The 19,391-nt window shown below is 32.9% G+C and overlaps 3 protein-coding genes across 14 annotated transcripts; 1 reads left to right on the forward strand and 2 right to left on the reverse strand.

Moving 5' to 3' along the window:
* Positions 1–3,753: 3,753 nt before the first annotated feature.
* Positions 3,754–6,485, reverse strand: LOC103861475 (endoglucanase 21-like). Its single transcript, XM_009139188.3, has 6 exons — positions 5,952–6,485; positions 5,371–5,678; positions 4,834–5,298; positions 4,616–4,751; positions 4,365–4,537; positions 3,754–4,275 (listed from the first exon to the last, which is right to left on the reverse strand). The coding sequence occupies exons 1-6, from the start codon at positions 6,322–6,324 to the stop codon at positions 3,871–3,873; spliced, it is 1,860 nt and encodes a 619-aa protein (XP_009137436.1). The 5' UTR covers positions 6,325–6,485; the 3' UTR covers positions 3,754–3,870.
* A 3,804-nt stretch (positions 6,486–10,289) lies between these two features.
* Positions 10,290–18,935, reverse strand: LOC103861477 (translocase of chloroplast 120, chloroplastic-like). 11 transcript variants are annotated; one of them, XM_033286331.1, is made up of 7 exons: positions 18,347–18,935; positions 18,138–18,239; positions 17,653–18,057; positions 16,852–17,435; positions 16,615–16,647; positions 16,478–16,524; positions 15,522–16,010 (listed from the first exon to the last, which is right to left on the reverse strand). In XM_033286331.1, the coding sequence occupies exons 3-7, from the start codon at positions 18,048–18,050 to the stop codon at positions 15,924–15,926; spliced, it is 1,149 nt and encodes a 382-aa protein (XP_033142222.1). In that variant the 5' UTR covers positions 18,051–18,057; positions 18,138–18,239; positions 18,347–18,935; the 3' UTR covers positions 15,522–15,923. The 11 variants fall into 11 exon arrangements, 8 of the variants coding, with proteins under 8 accessions (XP_033142225.1, XP_033142222.1, XP_033142219.1 ...); XM_033286328.1 differs by having other exon boundaries at positions 18,133–18,239; XR_004455979.1 differs by lacking the exons at positions 15,522–16,010; positions 18,138–18,239; positions 18,347–18,935 and adding exons at positions 10,290–14,118; positions 14,408–14,483 and having other exon boundaries at positions 17,653–18,120.
* LOC108871331 (probable protein S-acyltransferase 22) lies at positions 14,581–19,125 on the forward strand. 2 transcript variants are annotated; one of them, XM_018657757.2, is made up of 3 exons: positions 14,581–15,231; positions 15,317–15,430; positions 15,568–16,308. In XM_018657757.2, the coding sequence occupies exons 1-3, from the start codon at positions 15,190–15,192 to the stop codon at positions 15,682–15,684; spliced, it is 273 nt and encodes a 90-aa protein (XP_018513273.1). In that variant the 5' UTR covers positions 14,581–15,189; the 3' UTR covers positions 15,685–16,308. The 2 variants fall into 2 exon arrangements, 1 of the variants encoding a protein (XP_018513273.1); XR_004455980.1 differs by lacking the exon at positions 15,568–16,308 and adding an exon at positions 18,930–19,125 and having other exon boundaries at positions 14,608–15,231.
* The last annotated feature ends 266 nt before the right edge of the window (positions 19,126–19,391 follow it).

Raw genomic sequence — 19,391 nt, forward strand, 5'->3', positions numbered from 1 at the left:
CTCTTTTAATTGATTTATAAACCTATGGAACTCATATAATACCCTTATAAATTGAATGTATGCTTTCATAACGTTTTTTATAAACTTTTATAAATTATTTACATTCATCAATAATCATAGATCTAACCCCATTGGTTGATATGAGAAAGTGAACCATAGATCTACCCCCATTCATCAATAATCTTATTTGCATAAGGTTCTCCTGAAAATTGAATGTTATTCTTTCTAGCTAGTTCTACAACACTTCCGCAAGGTGTGAATTCTCAATTTCACTAAATTCCTCCTTACCTAAAATACAAAAAATCATTTTCAACATAATTCATATTTGAACGTTGGATGATCAGTTTTGGCTTGTCTGGTAGCTCTGTTGAAGTATCACAATACCTCGTAGTTAACTTCAAAATTGTGCAGAATTTATAAACCTTATAAATTATTTAACAAACTTTATAAACTGTCTTATAAGCCTTTCTAGATTATCTTTTAGTTGATTGAGTTACTTAACACATCATTTTCTGCAGCTGAGGTGGAGCCTTCACTTGCGTTATATCATACTTTTTATCACTGCTAAAAGAAACAGACTCTGCAATCTAAGACACAAGAAGAAACTAAAAAATGTCAATGGTTGGTCAATAAGACTTTAGAAAAAAAAACAAGAGACAATGATGAATTTGATGATTAACTTTGTAGATCAAAGAAAATGTGTGATGGCAGAGTTGTGGCTCTTATATAAGCTTGAACATATGCTTCTTTTATGAGTGTCGGGAATTGAACATGTCAATTACATTACTAAATAACTTCGATTTATAAAGAGTTATAAATTTTTAAAAACTCAATGTTCACTATTAGAAATCTTTCTCTTAGATCAGACTATTAATAGATAACTCTTTCTCTTAGATCAAAACAACAAAATCCGAAAAAATACTTACAGGTTGTGATTCTTGCTGAGGATTCAACATTTGAAGTTTTGAGTCTCGATCTCGATTGCTTCGTGGATCTGGACGAAGACGACGAATCTGGACGAAGACGTCGGTTCAGGACAGAGACGGTGGATTTGGAGGACAGAGACGGCGAATAGACGGCGAATCTGAACGGAGACGGCGGATCTGAACGGAAAACAGCGGATCTGAACAGAGACGATAGACGACGGACGGAGATTTACGAGAGTGAGAGAAATGAGTTGAAGATAAGTTAAGGGCAATATTGTCTTTTACACATTAATGAATGTGGTATTTTTGAAAATGCCTTTTGATTGATGGTAAAGTTGTAAAGTGGTATCATAAAAAGTGTATAAGTAAAATTTCCCCAATAACATTTTTCAATATAAACATAATTTTTGAAATTACTAAATAAAATAAGTTAATTATATATTTTAATTTTTTTATATTAATATATATATATGTATATGTTATATATATATGTATATTAGAAATATATTCATTTGAAATTAATATATTATATATTGTATACTAATTTTTATAATAATTTTAAATAACATGTTCATACTGCTCTATCAATCATTCAATTAAACAGTTTAGTAAAAACATACAGCTTTTACAGCATATGGTTTCTATATCATAATGTTATTCCTTTAAGCTACTGGTTTATCATCTGCTTTACCAATCAGGGCTTAAATATTCATGAAGTAAAATCTTAATTTTATATAATTTAAATTATTTAAAGTTTGATTCTTAAAAATTGTTAATTAACATGATCGTGATATGTGTCAATAAAATTTAAAACTATGACGTGTGTCAAAAATATGATACAAATCTATTTTGTTTAAGATTTAAAGAAAACTAGAAGAAAAAAAAAATTATTACGGAAAATTGTATTTTGTTTAATATTTTTCTAAATATTAATACAAATCTATTTTTTTCTTAGAATTTTAGAAAAGAAAAATTACTACTACATGAACTTTTCTAATTATATTTTGTTTAGGAATTTAGAAAAAAAAATATTATATAAAGTTGGTTTTTTAGAACTGCTAATTAACATTATCGCGGCATGTGTCAATAAATAATTTAAAATGACATGTGTCAAAATAGTATACAAATCTTTTTTTTTTAAGACTTCAAAGAGATTTAGAAAAACAAATTATTATACAAAAATTATTACGGTTCTTTTATACGATTTTAGAAAAGTAAAATAATATTTTTGTAAAATAACTATTAATTATTTTTTAGAACACAGGGACGCATCTTTACTGTTAAAGAAAAGCACATGAAAATGGGTCATTAAAGCTTCATCAAATAAGTTATTAAAATCACCATTCCAATGGAATAGAGCATAAGTTTTGATTAGAATAGAAATCATCATGAAAGTAATAGAATTATCCCTTAAAAAAGATATCAATATGTCTAAGATTATCCCTTACAAAAGATAGCAATATGTCTAAGATAAGTTTAAACCAAACAGTAAAATATATCTCTAAATATTGCCTCCAAGAACATCGGTCGGATTGGTATCTCTACTAATTCCCTCAAGTGCATGCAAAACATTCTCGAGATTCTAAACATTGTTCGATTGCACCATGTTAAACCATAATTAAAATTATGAAACATTATAATTAGAAAGAGAAATTAGAAGGACAAAAACTGCGGCAAGCCTTGTGCGTAACTGAATGATCTTTTACCTCAGATTGCCGTAGCCTTTGTGCAGAGTCGAACCTGTGATTTATGGAGCATAGCACACAAATACTGAGAATAATTTTCAGTTTTGTAGATTGGCTTTTCATATGTGGAAAAATAACAATCTACAAAACTGAAAATTATTCCACAAATTTACCTAATATGCTTCTCTCAATTTTCATTACTCCTCGAATTAATGGTTGTACAAGGTAAACACATCAAAGACATAAGAGAGTTATACAAAATTGACATTTTCTCAATTTTACTATGTTTTGAATATTTTTTTAAATTAATTATGTATAATCTAAACCAAATTACTATTTCAACATAATTTTTTTCATTTTTATTGAATCAAAGCTATATATAGTTACCTAAACTGAAATGAGACCATCTTACAAATGATAAAAAGCTTCATGAATATGCTTCGTTGAGAATATATTATTTATTATGTATGATGTTGTCATCACTCTCATTTGCATCTCCATCACCAAGGTAAGTAATCAACAACACTAGTACATGAGAATCAATTCTACAGATTGCCAATCCCGACTGCCATCTATAATTTTTTGGTCATTTCAAAAAAAGTTTAAGAATGTATTATGCATTTATCTAAAGGCCATTTAACAAGTTCAAACAATTAAAGAAACTAATTTGTAGCAATATTATTGAATGATAACTCGTTTGATGAGAATAACTAGCTGACGTGAGACTCAGAAATTTTGGCAATCAAATTGTGTTTCTAGCTACTATTTGCATGATATGTGACTATAATTTCCAATGAACTGCATTTTATGTATTTATTAAAAAAAAATTGAAGTAAATTCATTTGTGTTATAGAAAATATCACAAATGATATATTTTATGTGTAAAAGTAAAACCTGCACATATGTAATTCAGTTTTGTTTCGAATTTCATAAAAATAGAAAACTGGCCTGAACCCAACAAAACCCGAACGGATCCGATCAGAAAAGTTACAGGTTCCTAAATTGGTCTAAAACATCTCAACTCCACCCGAATAACCGGATCCAACTTAAACCATAAACCGAAATGCCCAGGTCTATTGTGTACCATCCACATGATGTACCTAAAAGCATAGCAAACAGTGTTTGGTTTCTCAGACAACAACTTTATGCAATAAGCCAAATTATTATTTTTTAACCATTTAAAACTACATTATTCACTTGTGTCTTAATCAGGCAAAACTAGATAACTTATTACACCCAAAAGGTTTTTAGTTTTATTTTTAAGGTGTCCATGGAGCTGGAGGAGGCGGCGTGGCAGGTGTTAAAGGAGGCACAGCAGAGAACATAGTGTTCTTGTCAATAGCTCCAAACGTTCTTTCTCCTGACAAAGCCACCAGTGCTGCGACCAGACCAGCATTGCCTGCAAGAGTCGGTTCAGTGTAGTTGTAGTTAGTACGAAGGTCGTGGAACCCGTCATGCTTGTCAGGTCCAGCAACCATTGCACCTACGATGGTGTTTGGGTTATTCTTTTTAGTGTCTCTCCATTTCCATCCTCCTTTGCAGCTTTCTTTCTTCACACTTTTCGGTATTGAAGCTCCTCTATGATGCACGTGTTTCGGGTACCGTTGTCCAAAACCTACAACATAACTCATCTTCCGAGGGTTTTTACCGAGTATGTAATCAATCTGCCAAGAAAAAAAACACACAAAAGAGTATGATCAGATAAAGTCATTTAGTTGCTTCATTTATACTATAGAGGAAGCATATTATATACCTGTGATCTTGCAAAGTCCCGTAGGACATCAGTAGAATAGAATTTCGGACCACAGTACCATCCAGGAGTGTCAGCAGCATCTAGATAGTCACTAAATAGCGCAGCTAAGAAAGCCGCATTTGCAGCATATTGAAGAGGTTGTGGATCTCCATGATTCAACTTGATCAAACCTCCTGTATAGATATAATATCAACGTTTTAGCTCTTCACAACAGGTCCACAAAAATTAAAAAGTGTAGACAGTTAACTCACCCTTGGTTCTTTTAAACTTTTTGTAGTAAGGTAAGTATGAGCACATAATCACTCCTGTTTGATTATGAAAGGTTCTCAAGATGTCTTCATATGGATATCCAGGGCCTAGAAACAGCCTTAACCGTGTCAAGAGCAACTGTATTGATCAGAAAGCAAGCAAGCAAGCATATTAGGTTGTTTTAAGAGTCGGCTTAAAATAACATTATTAGAGAACTAACCTGAGCTCCGGGAAGCTTGTTGTCCCAGCTAGGGACACCATAGTAAGGACCATCCCAGAAGGCACCAGCATGCCTCGCCATATCATCGTTGGTAACTTGATCAAGATACGTTATATTTCCAGTGGCGTAGTACAACCAAGCACCCCCCCACAAAAGCTCGTCCCAAAACAGGCTGGACTTATAAAACTCGCTAGACTCGTCATAAGGTTTACTGTAACTTTTTTTATTAAAATTTGCAAAGTTATAAAGCGTCTTAGCACCGTGAACAAGCTTCTTAGAGTAATCTCTGTCGTCCTTGAATACGATGGATGCAGAGGCCAAAGCAGCTGCCATCTCTGCAGCAAGATCCGAGCAGCCAGAGTAACACGTATGCACAGGCCTTTTATAATCAATGTCCTCTGGACGCATCCAGCAGTAATGGTCATTATGGACCACACTTCCTCCACGGGTATCCCCAAATCCAACCTGTGAAAATATACAAACGTTTCATAACTGTTTAGTATCCAAGTTACCTTCAAAACATATATATCTTTTTACCTGTGACACCATCCTGTCAACTGTATCAGCACTACTGTTGAAGGTCTTGAGAAAATAATCAGTTCCCCATTTGATGATTTCTTTAACATGGTCAAGCTCCCCTGCAGCTTCGTATTTAGCACTGTATTCAATCACACTCCAGCTCAGCATGGTCATCGCATATGACATTGGGAAGCTGAACTTGATTGTATCTCCAGCATCGTAGTAGCCTCCAACCACATCTCTGGGAGGGTATTCTCCTTCATCGACATCTTTCATACAGGAGTTGCCTCTCCATGACACGTTATTCTTCTTAGGAAGTTTCCCAGCTGCAAGGAACATAATAAGTAACCAGACTTGAGACATGACATAACATAGATACATATATAGGACCGGTCCGGGGCATAGACAAAAGGAACCGACATATCATGATTTTAAGCGATATGTTTAGTTGTATATAAGACACTATAAACAAAATTACATGAATAACAAGAGCACAAGTGAGTATAAGGCATGAAGAAAAAATTGAATTGTCAGGCACTTAATATATCACTTCTAGTTTATATATGTAAGAACAGAATGATAACAAGTTTCGAGCTTACATTTCTGAGCGTTAAAGAACAAGAGTGTTTTGTTGAGAGCGAGAGTGTAGTTGTCTTGTTGAGGCTTCTCATGTTTGTGGTGTGGCACGTGTCTAACGATCATGGTTATGGATCCAGCGAGAAAGGTGGTAACAAGAAGGGTTCCAAGAGTCCATAGAAAGATCTTGCGGCTGACTTGCATACATCCGATATCGACGTACTTCTTCTTCTTCCTCACTGGTGGTCCGAGTAGCCAGCTCCTCTGCGTTGCGTCTAGTGGTCGACGAAGAGTCGAACGGTCGAGTTCTTGGAGATTACGGCTGCGATCGTCGTCGGTGATTGAGTCAGCCGCATTGATCTCTAAAGGACCACCCCATGGGTCTCGTCCGTACATTGTGGTGGAGGCTTCTCTCCGTGCGCACGATCAGATCTACAACAAGACTGGTAAGGCAATAAGCATCTGGGCTAGAGAAGATCTTTAGACTTAGTGCGCAAAGTTAGTATTTATATATGTATACACACGCTAGGCCTCTAATATACATGTTGATGTACGTTGTTGTAATAATATTCATATGTAGTCATATGTACGATTGAACCCTCTTTAAAAAGTCATTAATTTAAATTATCATTTATTTTTCTGCACCAACGGCAACTCATTAAATTAAATCATATTGTTGACTACTCTTAAACCACCGGACTGTAATTGAATAGTCAACCATCCTTAGCTAAAATCTAACCAAACCGGTTCACTCTTCCAGTGCAAATGATTGACCATATTTAAATGTGATATCAAACCGGTTTCTATTCTTTCTTATTAATACATTGGTAATGACTTTTTGGTTCCTCTACTAGATTTACATACAGAGATATAAACCATGCATTATAAAACTATAATCTGTACATATGATAGATTACATATCTCCAATATCATTTACGACATGGTTACTTCCACTTATACACATGAAAATGGCAAACCATTTAACATGTTTATATTTTGATTATTTGTTGATAATCAAGAAACATCCCTCCTCAAAATATGCATTGTATCACATTGTAAATATTTCATGTCCAATATGAGAAACTGAAGAAAACCAAACCAGTTATATGAATAAACCAAATAAGTTAAATATAATATATAATAAATTAAAAATCGGCCACTTGAAAGAAAATTCTAAAAACATAACAATATATATATATATATATATGTCCACAATATCACATATGTTAACAATGCCATACTAGCTACCTAACAATCACGCAAATAAAACAATAATAACAACAATCTAATAAAAACAATCACGCAACTTCCGTAAACACATATAACTAAAAAAAGGAGATTCCATAGTTACTTTTAGCAACCAAATTTTAAAGAGATCACTATCTTAACCTACCATAAAATCCTTATTGTGTATATATATTTTTAATTAAACAAAACGTCCAAATACACGAAATCAATTAAGATTTGATTGGAGATGAAAATAATATTCAATTTTATTAAACTTTACATATATTAATTTTTCTAATATTCAAACACCATCCACCAAAATAAGTATATAATAAAAAGCTACAAATACAAGTGACTGTTTGAAATACAAATGACGGTTTAAAATAATTCATTTGAATTGGATAACAAACAAGTAAACTATAACATTATTTTTTTTGAGTATGTAAATACACATTTGAAAATATTTCAATATTATAGTATATATATCACGAATGATGTAAAAACGAAATATTTACGTAATGAAAATAAATACTTGTTTAAAAATTTAAAATAAACTTATTTAAAAATTATCATAGCATATTTATTTCAGTCATATTGAAAATGTTGTGACTTATCTATTAACTAGGTAAAGACATGTGCAAGAGCGCAGAATGAGAACGTTGAAATTTTTTTTAAAATTTACTATAATTTTCATTCATAATTTCATTGGACATTATATATACAATCTACAATATGTTATGTTCAGTTAAACATATAGTATATGAAGACTATGAATTAATCACTAATCATTGAGTCAGATTCCCTTAACTCTAACTAAATTGAACCAAGATGCATACTTTCTAAATCTCTCCACATCATACTTTCTAAGTTCAGCAGACTCAAAGATGAAGGGGCAATTTGTAAAAGTCACGAAAACTCTGCTTGAGTCGTGTGTACATGAACCATACTATTGTTTTACTTTGCAAATATATCATTAATTGGTTTAAACATCATAATTTATTAATTTAGTAAAATAGTAAGATGTTAAAATTTTAAAAATTTATGAAACTTAATTCGCTGACTGCTACCTCCAAACCTGTTGTGGACCGTTAATTTCCTGAGGTTCCAATAGAGATAGTAAGTTTAGAAAATGTCCCCACACAATGTTAGTCAAATAGAGCTCTTAAGGCTTGAGTTTATACTGTCCAGAATTACTAAATACTGAAAACTAACAAATTAAACGTGATTATGGGGAATGGTAGTAATCTTAAGTTGATGGTAATATTTTGATCGTCACAACATGCTTGTACAATGGAATAAGTGTATTTGGTATGGATTTGCATAATTAGTTTACCTTGATATAATGTTGCTTGCTTTACATAGTATGTTTTGTTACTTTGACTGCTACTAACAAACCTGTTGTGGACCGTTCCAATAAAATAGAAAGTTTATAAAATGTATCTATTTGGTATTAGTCCAATAGAGCTCCAACGGCCTGAGTTTACACCGGCATAGTTACTTCATACAGAAAACGAATGAATTCATGTGTTTGCCATTATGGCTAATGGTAGTAAGCTTGAGCTGATGGTGGTAAGCTTGAGTTGAATTCCTCAGTTTTGTTCGTCACATGCTTGACTTTTGTTCATGACAATATGAAATAGAACGAAATGAACTCTTTAGTAGATTATGGAGGACCTTTCGGTTAGTTATAGCAATCAGGTTGTGCATGAATTGTTTTTGTATCATTTGTTCAGTGTATATGCTTCAGTTACGTTACGTTTATTTTGTAGGTGGCGATGAAGAAGTAAAAAACATCAGAAGCAAACCTATCCAATACAAAGCTTTGCTGGAGATAACCGATAAGAAACCTTTAGGATATTCACCGGTTATTGTAATATTATGGAACCGGTTAATTCTTCATCTGTTAAATGAGATTGTTTCGTAAGTGAACCGTGTAATGTCATTCCATTAAGAGAAAATGTATAATAGGGACCAGTGGCAGTAGTGGTAAATATCCTAGTAATTAAAAGTCAATTAATTTAGTTGTCTGAGGAGGACTGTGAGTGAGTGGGCCATGTTAGCAATAATGTCAAAATCATTATTAATTTACAAAATCAAGGTTAATTATTAAAAATGCTTTTTGATTAACAAGTAATGGATTAGTCTTCTTGACCCGTCCATAGTAAAAACTATTTTATATAAACTTATATTAATTTTACGAAGCATTCAAAATTATTATAGATTAAAAACGATATTATAAACAAACAAATAATGAAAAAAATTCTGAGATCATATTGTTATTTTCATAAATATTTTTGGTTTCAATTAAAATGAGAGTAATCTTCATTATTCTCTATTTCAGAGAATACAAAATTAGAAAAAAATAAATTAGAAAATATAATAATATAAATTCTCTTTATTTCTATTTCATTTTGACATAATAAAAAATATAAATTTTAAATAAATAATACTAAATATATTTCAAGAAGATTCAAGTTTAAAAAAAAAATTACACAAATTATTTCTTTCATTATAATAAATTAGTCTACCTCCGAGCTAAATCATTCAAAATATAATAAAAAATAATAAAATAATTAAATCTCAATTTTAAAAGACTATATATATAGTTTAATAATATCATATTTAATAATAATATTTTATAATTTAACAGGAAAATGATGTTTTATAATATATTTCAAGAAGATTCAAGTTTAAAAACAAATTACACAAATTATTTCTTTCATGATAATAAATTAGTCTACCTCCGAGCTAAATCATTCAAAATATAATCGAAATTGATAAAATAATTAAATCTCAATTTTAAAAGACTATATATATAGTTTAATAATATCATATTTAATAATAATATTTTATAATTTAACAGGAAAATGATGTTTTAGAATATATTTGTTTCAGATCGTAATTATATGTAGAATTTTCATGGTTACCACTTTTTAGTATCATTATTCATGTTTACCACCACTAAAGAAACATTTTCAAAAATACATTTTTCATTAAATGACAAAAGACTCTTATACCATTGTTATTTATATATAATAAATAATTCTTTAAATAGAAAAATAAAAATAATTTTTTTCGACTTATATTTTTTTCAAATTCAGATTTTTTTATAATTCTTTTTAATTCTTTTTTTGTCAATTTTTTTTTCTTTTCAAAATTTATTTATTAAAATGAAAATCCCTATGAACCATCTAGTAATGACTTTGGAAATAAGACTTGGAAATTGCGTTGTCCAGAATGTTGAACTATGGTTTTTTAGTTATGATGTGTTTGCTAACTTTTACCATTGTCCAAAGTTACGAACTATTATTTTGTTTATGATTTTAGGTTGTATTACTGATTTCGTAAATGTGGAAGCACAGAAGGTGGTTTTGTTTTATTCACTATGATAAGGGTTTTATTTACTTGAATTAGTAACTAAGTGGTAAATCTTATAGTATTGGGCCGAGGGATTGTTTAGATCTAAGCACGTTTCTAGTGTATTTGTGGTACGTGACTCTTTAACCTCTTATGGCTACTCGGTTTCAGGCTAGAGAAAAATCTCAAGATTCTTTAGTGTAACTTTGTTCTCTGAACATTTCACACAACTCTAAACATGATCCCTCCGGAGACCCATAAAGCAGTGATGGAAGTAATTGAATCCTGCAAACTACCATAAAACGGATCAAAAAAGGGCAAATCAATTCTTCTCTCATTTTTCTCTGTACAGCTTCTGGAAGAAAAAAAAAACTTGACTCTGGTGATCATAGATTATAGTTCATAGTTGATCATGTTCATGTATGATATAAGGCTATACAAATAGTATGTTCAAAATCTTTGTTTTAGAGTTTGTTTTTACTTGTCTGTCACGGCTTAGAGTTGTTCTTGATGTTCTCACTTGTAAACATTCTTTTGTAGTTTTCTTGATATCCTTGATCATATATACAAGTTTGCTTTACGACTTTTATTTTTAACTAGATCCTTTCTCCGCGCTACGCGCGGATAATATATTTAAATTTGCTACATTTATCATTTTTATTTATATGTGAATTTTTGTATAATTATTTCTATTATATGTAACACAATTAACTAACAAAATATTAAAAATCAAGCCCGAGATTTTAGAGTTATGTAAAAAAATATAATTATTTGAAAAATAATGAACTATTAAACAAAATAATTCAAATTTTTAACATTTGAAAGATTATGAAATATATGAATTCATAACTCAACTATTTTAATAGTAAAATTAGGGCTACACAAAATATCCAGACCCGAAGATCCGACCTAAATCAACCCAAAAATCAGGCTTCCGAACTCGATCAGATATGTGGTAAATAACCGAATGGGTTTTAAATTGATGTTCCGAAGATCCGGAACCCAATATGGTCTAAACCAAGAATCAAATGAGTAACCGAAGATATCCAAATTTTTTATATATATCTAAAAATATTAGTTACAATTGTACATATAAGTATTTTAATAATATAATTTAAAATCATAAGTTAATTATATTAGGTAATTTCAATATTTTGTGTGTTTTCGGTTAAAATAGGATAGCGTGAATAAAAATTCTCAAAAAGTGTATATAATGATTTTTTTTGGTTATTATTGGTACATTTGGATAGTTTGGATACAAAATACTTGAACTAAATTGGGTAATATGGTTACTTTTAGTATGAATATCTGAACTTGTTTAAGATACATTGCTATTCGGTTATTTTCAGGGGAAAAACATTTTGTAATTTGTATAAAATTTTATATATTTTGAATTTGTTAAATTTTTTATTTTTCACTTCTATGTAAATTTTTATCGTTTTACATTGTATTCAAATTAATTTTAAATAAATAAATTTTATAATTTAATAGCTGAATTTACTTGACTGGAAATTGTTTTTTTTAGTTAAACTGAAATGAATATTTTTCTTTTCTTTTTAGAAAGTCTCGTTTAACAACAACTTTTGGTTTTATAGTTTCTAGATTTGTTAAGTCAAATTCTTAAAATTTTCAATCTTGGAATATGATGTCCCACTATATTTTTCTTATTCAAGTATGATCAGGAATTATATAAGTGCTAAATAACATTTATAGATAGCTTTCACGATACTCTCCCGATTACGACTGTCGATACATGAAGCCATGTAGCCCAAGTATGATAAACATCTACATGATTCTTAGGAGATAACTTGATAACTTCCTCATTCCATCATAACTATAAATAAGACACATAGATATTTACCTCAATAAAACCAACAGAGATGAGTTTTACAATGGCTGAAAAGCAATATTTACCCCTAAGCTTTCAGAATTGCTGAAAAGCAAATTGGGTAGCATTAACATGTAACCAAACCTTGCAATGACATTTACAATTTAGCAACAAAAAAAAAACAGAGATGAGTTTTGGTCACAACACTCTCTATAAGGTTCATCTCTTTTAGTTGATTTTTCTTCCTTTTTAGAGCATCCACAAGGCCCGGAAATGGAAGGAGAGATGAAAAAGAATGTCTATCTACAAATATGTTATTAAATAATTAAAAATATAAAAAAAGAGTATCTGAAACCACAGTTTTTAGAATCTATACTGAACCTCTACTGCCTACATGTCTTTTTTTTTATTAATTTCATTTTTCTTTTCTAATTAAAACTTAATTACTTAATATAATCATAATAAAATAATAATAATAATAAATGAGCCAAATACTCAAATTCAGATACTGGCAGCTGGTCATGCTCTTATGTTTAGATTCTTTATATGATAAAATGATTCTGTTGTTATATTTAACAAAAATTAAATTGTTTTCACTTGTTAAGATGAGGAAGTAAGGGGCTAAGCAAGATGATCAGTAATGGTGAGCATTGAGGATTATGGTGATTATCTGCAAGCACGATTAGCTTAGTAGGAGGCTGACACAACACCTACAAACTTTTTGACCTCCAACATATTCTATGTGGAATAAACATATATGAATATGTGGTTTTTTTTGTCGCAATAATAAATGTTTTTAGCGAGTTACATATCATTCATCTAAGTAGTAAAAAGAATGCCAAAATTTGAGAAACTATGTAAGCTATATATCAACCAGACAATTTGGAGATAATAGACGTAAGAAAAAAGTGTGGTTTTACACCAAACATAACAAAAAAAATTATGTGGCACATTAGCTTTTGACGTACACATTGTTTTGGGTCTATACCATGGAGCTTCAAGTTACGATTTCAGAATCTTGTAGCCAGAGATAACTCAGAAGAAGCATATAACAATGGTTCCATCAAGGTTTTGCCGATGAGGTATCTCAACTCGATCTCACCGTAGAATCTTGTTCTTTTAATGTAAAGAACACATACAAAGAAGAAAAATTGGATTGTATTAGCTTTACTAAGTTTAACACTGATACGTTTGGTATTTGGCACAATAGCAGCACAGAAAGTCATCTGACACTGTAAGAGAACTGACCAATTCCCAATTGCTGATATCTTCAGAGATCCATGAGCTTTCATAAATGACTGCAGGAAGCATCGAGAAGCCAACTTGATTTGTCATGTGCGATTCCAATTATGTGAAAGATACAATCACCTCCGACCAACAACTCCCATCGGAGCAACTGGCAGAAGCTTAGTAGACGGCTGAACAACTTCACAACCTTAGCCAGAAGGCTTTTCGGCGCTAGTGGCGGGTTACGGGTATATCACGTCTAACAAAGGAAAACCCATCCCTATCATCTTCTTCAAGGTTACTGCCCCTTTAATCTAAATATGATGAAGAAAATGAACATATAAGAATGTACATATCCTGCAGGAGTACGTATCAGTGTGTACCAGTTACATGCCCCAAACTTATGGAGAGTTTTCCCATGTACGATTTTAGAGACAATGATGGTTCTTGAAGTACTCCTTCTCAAGTGTGGTTGGATATCAGGTGGAAGGTCGAGGACGTCAAGTCCTTTTCTACACGCCAGATCACACACAGTTTGTGTTCTATTGTGCCTGCACACAGTTACACCAAGTCGTTACAATCGGTGAAAGTCACTGACACATGGCTTTTAGAAATGGTCACTGAAACATCAGAAAATACAGGGTATTGATGCCGTTTCTGGATAAGATTTGGGATGATGCTTATACCAGTCTTATCAAAAAAAAAATCGCTTTAAACATGAGTCCTGCTTTAGTTTCCATTTGCTAATCAACTGCAGTTGTTTATTATATGGTTAACTGAAACAGTTTAGATGGTGCAGAGATACAAAGTAGAAATATTTTTTTTTTGATGAATGCTGACCTTACAGATTTTTAAGCTGAGACCAGTTGCCAATACACTCTGAGATGGTTCCTAGAAGTAATTGTCACTTACCCTTCTGCAGTTGAAAACACAAAAACAGTTTAGGACTATTAAATTTACCTTCTTGGACTACTTATAGGTTTTCTTGACGACCTCGTCATTAACTGAGGTGAGAATTCATAAGTTTCAAAGAAGTTCATACTACAGAAAAACAAAGTATACGTAAGGTCAGGAAGGATTCAACAGGAAAGCTTAAAAGTTAAAACCAAAAAAAAAAGGTTTAGTTCAAACTAATATATTACAACTCTAAATATTAGACCACCTCCATCGGAACTTCTTAAATGAGGTTCCAAACAAAAAAATGAAAAAAAATAAATGAAAAAGGAAGAAAAATGAGAGGACCGCTGCTTAAAGTGGGACTTTAAGGATTGATAGGAACCCTTACGTGTCACTTTCCTATTTCACGGCCTCTCTCCTTCGTCGGGGTCTCATGCAAAAATCTCATTTTTTCTCTTCCTCCTCCAAGTTTGATCTCTCCATCTTCTCTGTCAATTCTCTGTCAAATTTTTCTTATATAATAGTTTTTGTTCGTTTGAGTCGAGAGTGTTCGATTTCCTTGTTTGATTCGTTTGATTCCTCTGTAGAGGATCTTGAACGTTCGTTTGATTCAATCATAACTCTTCTCCCCTCTCCCTTCCATGGTGGGTCACTTCGTAAAAGGGAAAGCTTTTATGTTTATTTGATTTGAGTCACTTCGATCTACATCTGGATTTTGCAAGAAAATGAGAAAACATGGATGGCAACTTCCTTACCATCCACTTCAGGTAAACTCCATTCTGAGTGAAGTTTTTTTGGAGGGTTTCTGATTTTGAGGTGAAAGTTTGAAACTTTATTGAAATTTATGGGTAGGTGGTGGCAGTTGCTGTGTTCTTGGCTCTTGGGTTTGCTTTCTTCGTCTTCTTTGCTCCTTTTGTTGGCAACAAGATTCATCAGTACATTGCCATGAGCATTTACACTCCTCTGGTAAGCTAAAGTTGCTTGCTTTCTGATACCAAATCTTGCTTTTCGATACTTTTTTCTGCTCATAGATCAATAAACAATTGAAGATTTAGGATGTCAAAATTGTGTACTTATTGACCGTTTATGTGTTGTTTTTCTAGTTCCATTGGTTCCACAGTCTAACATGTCTAGTTAGATACCGATCTGGTCCTATGAAGAGCTTAGGAGCCTCACTTATTTATAAAAAAAATGGTGAATATGCTCTAGATACTTCTTGATTCCGAGACAATTTTGGGTCTGTGGTTGTAACTTCAGTTCAAATTTGTGGATATGCTATCTCCTCTTTTAACTTGATCCATCATTTTAGAGATAACAGTAGTCTGTCACTGAAGCATTCCCCCTTCTTGAGTCTGTCATCTTACTTTCAGCTCTTATGTAAAACATTGAGTCTTTGAAAATTGTGTTTTACTTTTTCCCTTCTTTGGATGAGTTGGTACTTTCAGAGATTTACTTGAAGTCAGTGGCATTTTCTTTCTAGATTACATTGCGGCGTCAGATCCTGCAGACCGTGGAGTTTTTCGGTCAAAGAAGTACCTGAAAGTTCCTGAAAACGGGAAACTTCCTCAATCAAAAGATACAAAGGATGGCTGTGGATCAACTAAATCTCATAACAGCATGTGTACATGATCAAGAAAATAGAACTCATAAGAAACTGGACTCATCACAAAGATCGTCTCTCCTGCGTCTGCTTTGCTCTCCTTGTGCAATGTGGTTGATCACAAAAAAAAATTATGTTCTTTCATATTATGAAATCCAATCATTCTACTTTAAAAAAAAAAAAATTAAGAACCTCAATGAGGTTCTACCATTGGACAAGGAAAAATTAAATTAGATTAACAAAGGTTCTAAACATTTCAAATCACTATATTTATTATTAATTTATTGATTAGAACCCATAAGAGGTTCTTATTGATGGACATGCTCTTACTCCACTGCATCCAATCAAGAAAAAATATTCAAATTTACACACACAGAATCAATATTCTTATGAGGGGGAGAGATGAGAGCCACCTTGATCCAGAGTTGATGACATTGGTATGACCGGGGAAATATAGATTCTACATCGTAGTTCTTCTACTCAGCAAAATTGGATGTGAAGAGGTAGATTATATAGTGATTGCACTAACGTGAAGTGAAGCATATCTTACCCAATCTGAGTCTTGCCAATACCAGGTCTCCACCTGCAGAGAATAAACAAAGAATAAAACTATAACTTGTTGCTACCAATCTCTGTAACATCCTTACAGCTTATTCCACCTCCAATGGAGATGAGGTCCCAGCGCAAGCTACTTCAATACTATCATTCAAGGATTTCTCACCCGAAGCTACTTGAATGCTATCACCTGAAGCATATTTAACAGTGTTGTATTCGGCAACAGTCTCACCATTTCTTTGTGCCCCAGACTCATTCTCAAAGCAATCCTTATCTGATCCTTCACGTTTCCCAGCCTCTTGTTCTGTTTCCATACCAGCTGATACATCAACATTTTCCTCCTTGTTTTCCTCTTCAGTACCATCATTCCTTGTTTCCTCGATCACTTCAGCCACCAGCTGTTTCTTCTCAGGAGAGACGATTCCATTTTCAGAAAAAGAACATGTAACTTTCTCGTTCACATGCTCTGCACCTGATTCCCCCTCGTCACCATTCATTTTGGAAGTCACAAAACCTGGTGCAGCCTCTCCCTCAGTTATATGTTGCAGGTTTGCCTCACCATGGGTCTCTCCACTAACCTTGGAATCTTTCACTTCCTTGTCATTGATATTCTCTTCTTCCAGATCATCCATGGAATGTTCAGGAGTTGCCTTTGAAGGTAAATCCTCGTGCAACCCATCATCGGCTTGGAAACCGTCAATAGCTTCCACAAAGACCTCATCATAGGTATCCCTCGCATCAACATCAGAAACCAGTAATATATTGTTCTCTACTTGGTCATGGATGATTCTATCATCTCCAAGCTTCTTCTCTGACCTGCTCAGAAGCATAACCAAAACGAAATCACCAATCATTGCACCAATCAAACAAAAAGACTTAAGGTTTGATATAAATTCCAACAACCCTAACAATAAAATAGAGTAGAAACAAAACAATAGCTCAGGATTATCACCACAAACTATAGAGTACTCGTCTATTTTCAAAGATATACATAGAAGAAGAATTCATTGAAAATGAAACCATAAAAGCTTACCCGAAAGAGAGGAGAACAGCTTTCTTCTCAGGGGAGACGATTCCATTTTCAGAAAAAGAAAGTGTAGCTGTCTCGCTGACATTCCTTACACCTGCTTCCCCTTCATCACCATTCATTTGGGAAGTCACAAAACCTGGTACAGCCTCTCCCGTAGCTATATGTTGCAGGTTTGCCTCACCATGGCTCTCTCCATTAACCTCTGGCACTTTCACTTCCTCTGAAGGCAAATCCTCGTGTAACCCATCATCGGCTTGGAAAGATTCAGGCTTCGAACTGTCGATAGCTTCCTCAAAGACCTCATCTTCGGTATCCCTCGCATCAACATCAGAAACCATCAATTCAGTTATCTTTACTTGCTCATCGCTGACTCTATCGTCTGCAAGCTTCTTCTCTTCCATATCTGACCTGTTCACAACCATCAAAAAGAAAATCCTTCAGTGAACCAAACGCCACCAAGAGCTCCAAGTGATTCATCACAACCTTACCATTTACGAGAGAAGAGCTTCTTCCATTGCAAGAGCTTGATCCGCTGATTTGATTTGCCATCTTCAAAATCTCAAATGCTTCACTCTCTGTGATTTTAACATCTGTTTCACAGAGAGTCATACACGATATCCATTATATCTCGGAGAAATTAACAATGAGGCGATTCAAAATCTCTATCAATTCGAGAGAGAGTAAAACTATCAGTTACGATTTTTCTGTATAAGAAGAGAATCAACTCGAGCGAGATTGGTGGAGGAGATGGATGAAATCGCCGAAGCTTTATGAGTCACAATTTTAACGTTACAGAGACGAGGTGAAATGGTTGGGTTTCTTCGATGTAATCGAACTAATTTTTGAGGTGTGAGGAATAGATGACATGGCACAATACAACTCTATGATTGGTCTGAATATTAATTTGACGTGGACAGCCTCTCTTTTGAGCATATTCCCCTTTTAGTTATTGTATGTATGTATGATTTGTTACATTAGGTTCTTATGTGATTATATGAACATCTACATCCTGGTGTATATATAAACGATGATTGAGTTTTGAATTGAATCTATCAACTTTTGAAGCTGTAAAAATAATATGGCAAAAACAACTCATACATGGATGACTGATTTTTGAATTATCTTTAACTGAATACCGAAGTTGTAAAGGCTTTAGCTTGATATATAAAATTATAACAGCTTCTTGTTGATTATATTACAACATTTTTGTTAGATATTAGAGATCCAAATCACTTGAAGTTTCTTCTAACGAGACTGAAATATTTGTCTGACATTTTCAGATGAAACAAAACTAAGAGGCAAGGTGAGGTCATGAAGAATCATTCGTTGTTGAGGATGAGTTCGATCTCATTACCCAACTCTCTGGTAATCTTATCAGCTCGGTCGCCTTGTCCACCAGCAAATGTGTAAACTCCGAACGCAAACTGAAATGCCCTCCATAGCGTTTTTGCCCATCCTACAGTCTTGTTCTTGATCCTGCACTGCTTTCCCCCGCGTGATTCTGATGCAATCTTTGCTTCTCTCTTCTCCTGCGAGTTTTTGAACCAAGAGATTCCATTTTAACAGTGTTTGATCAGATGTTTGCAAAAGTATATGCTAAGTTAGAAGGTTTTGATATTACTTTTAATGCAAGTTCCATGCAGCCTGATGAGATGTCAACCATTAATTCCTTGATCCGAATAAGTAAACCGAAGTCGAAATGGATGTTATGTTTCTTGAACTTCTTTTCTTCTTCTACTTTG

Source organism: Brassica rapa, chromosome A03, assembly GCF_000309985.2.
Source record: "Brassica rapa cultivar Chiifu-401-42 chromosome A03, CAAS_Brap_v3.01, whole genome shotgun sequence".
Taxonomy (NCBI): Eukaryota; Viridiplantae; Streptophyta; class Magnoliopsida; order Brassicales; family Brassicaceae; genus Brassica; species Brassica rapa.

Bases quoted from the DNA above. Each gene is read 5' to 3' on its own strand.
- LOC103861475 (XM_009139188.3), bottom strand. From the start codon at position 6,324: ATGTACGGACGAGACCCATGGGGTGGTCCTTTAGAGATCAATGCGGCT. The intron at 5,679-5,951 runs GTAAGCTCGAAA...TGTTCCTTGCAG, and splicing joins GTTCTTTAACGCTCAGAAAT to CTGGGAAACTTCCTAAGAAG. The intron at 5,299-5,370 runs GTAAAAAGATAT...ATATTTTCACAG, and splicing joins TTGACAGGATGGTGTCACAG to GTTGGATTTGGGGATACCCG.
- LOC103861477 (XM_033286327.1), bottom strand. From the start codon at position 18,071: ATGGTTGTGAACAGGTCAGATATGGAAGAGAAGAAGCTTGCAGACGAT. The intron at 16,525-16,614 runs GTAAGATATGCT...ACTACGATGTAG, and splicing joins ATTGGCAAGACTCAGATTGG to AATCTATATTTCCCCGGTCA. The intron at 16,011-16,477 runs GTGGCTCTCATC...TCCCGTTTTCAG, and splicing joins GTCATCAACTCTGGATCAAG to GAACTTTCAGGTACTTCTTT.
- LOC108871331 (XM_018657757.2), top strand. From the start codon at position 15,190: ATGAGAAAACATGGATGGCAACTTCCTTACCATCCACTTCAG. The intron at 15,232-15,316 runs GTAAACTCCATT...ATTTATGGGTAG, and splicing joins TTCCTTACCATCCACTTCAG to GTGGTGGCAGTTGCTGTGTT. The intron at 15,431-15,567 runs GTAAGCTAAAGT...TTGTTTTTCTAG, and splicing joins TGAGCATTTACACTCCTCTG to TTCCATTGGTTCCACAGTCT.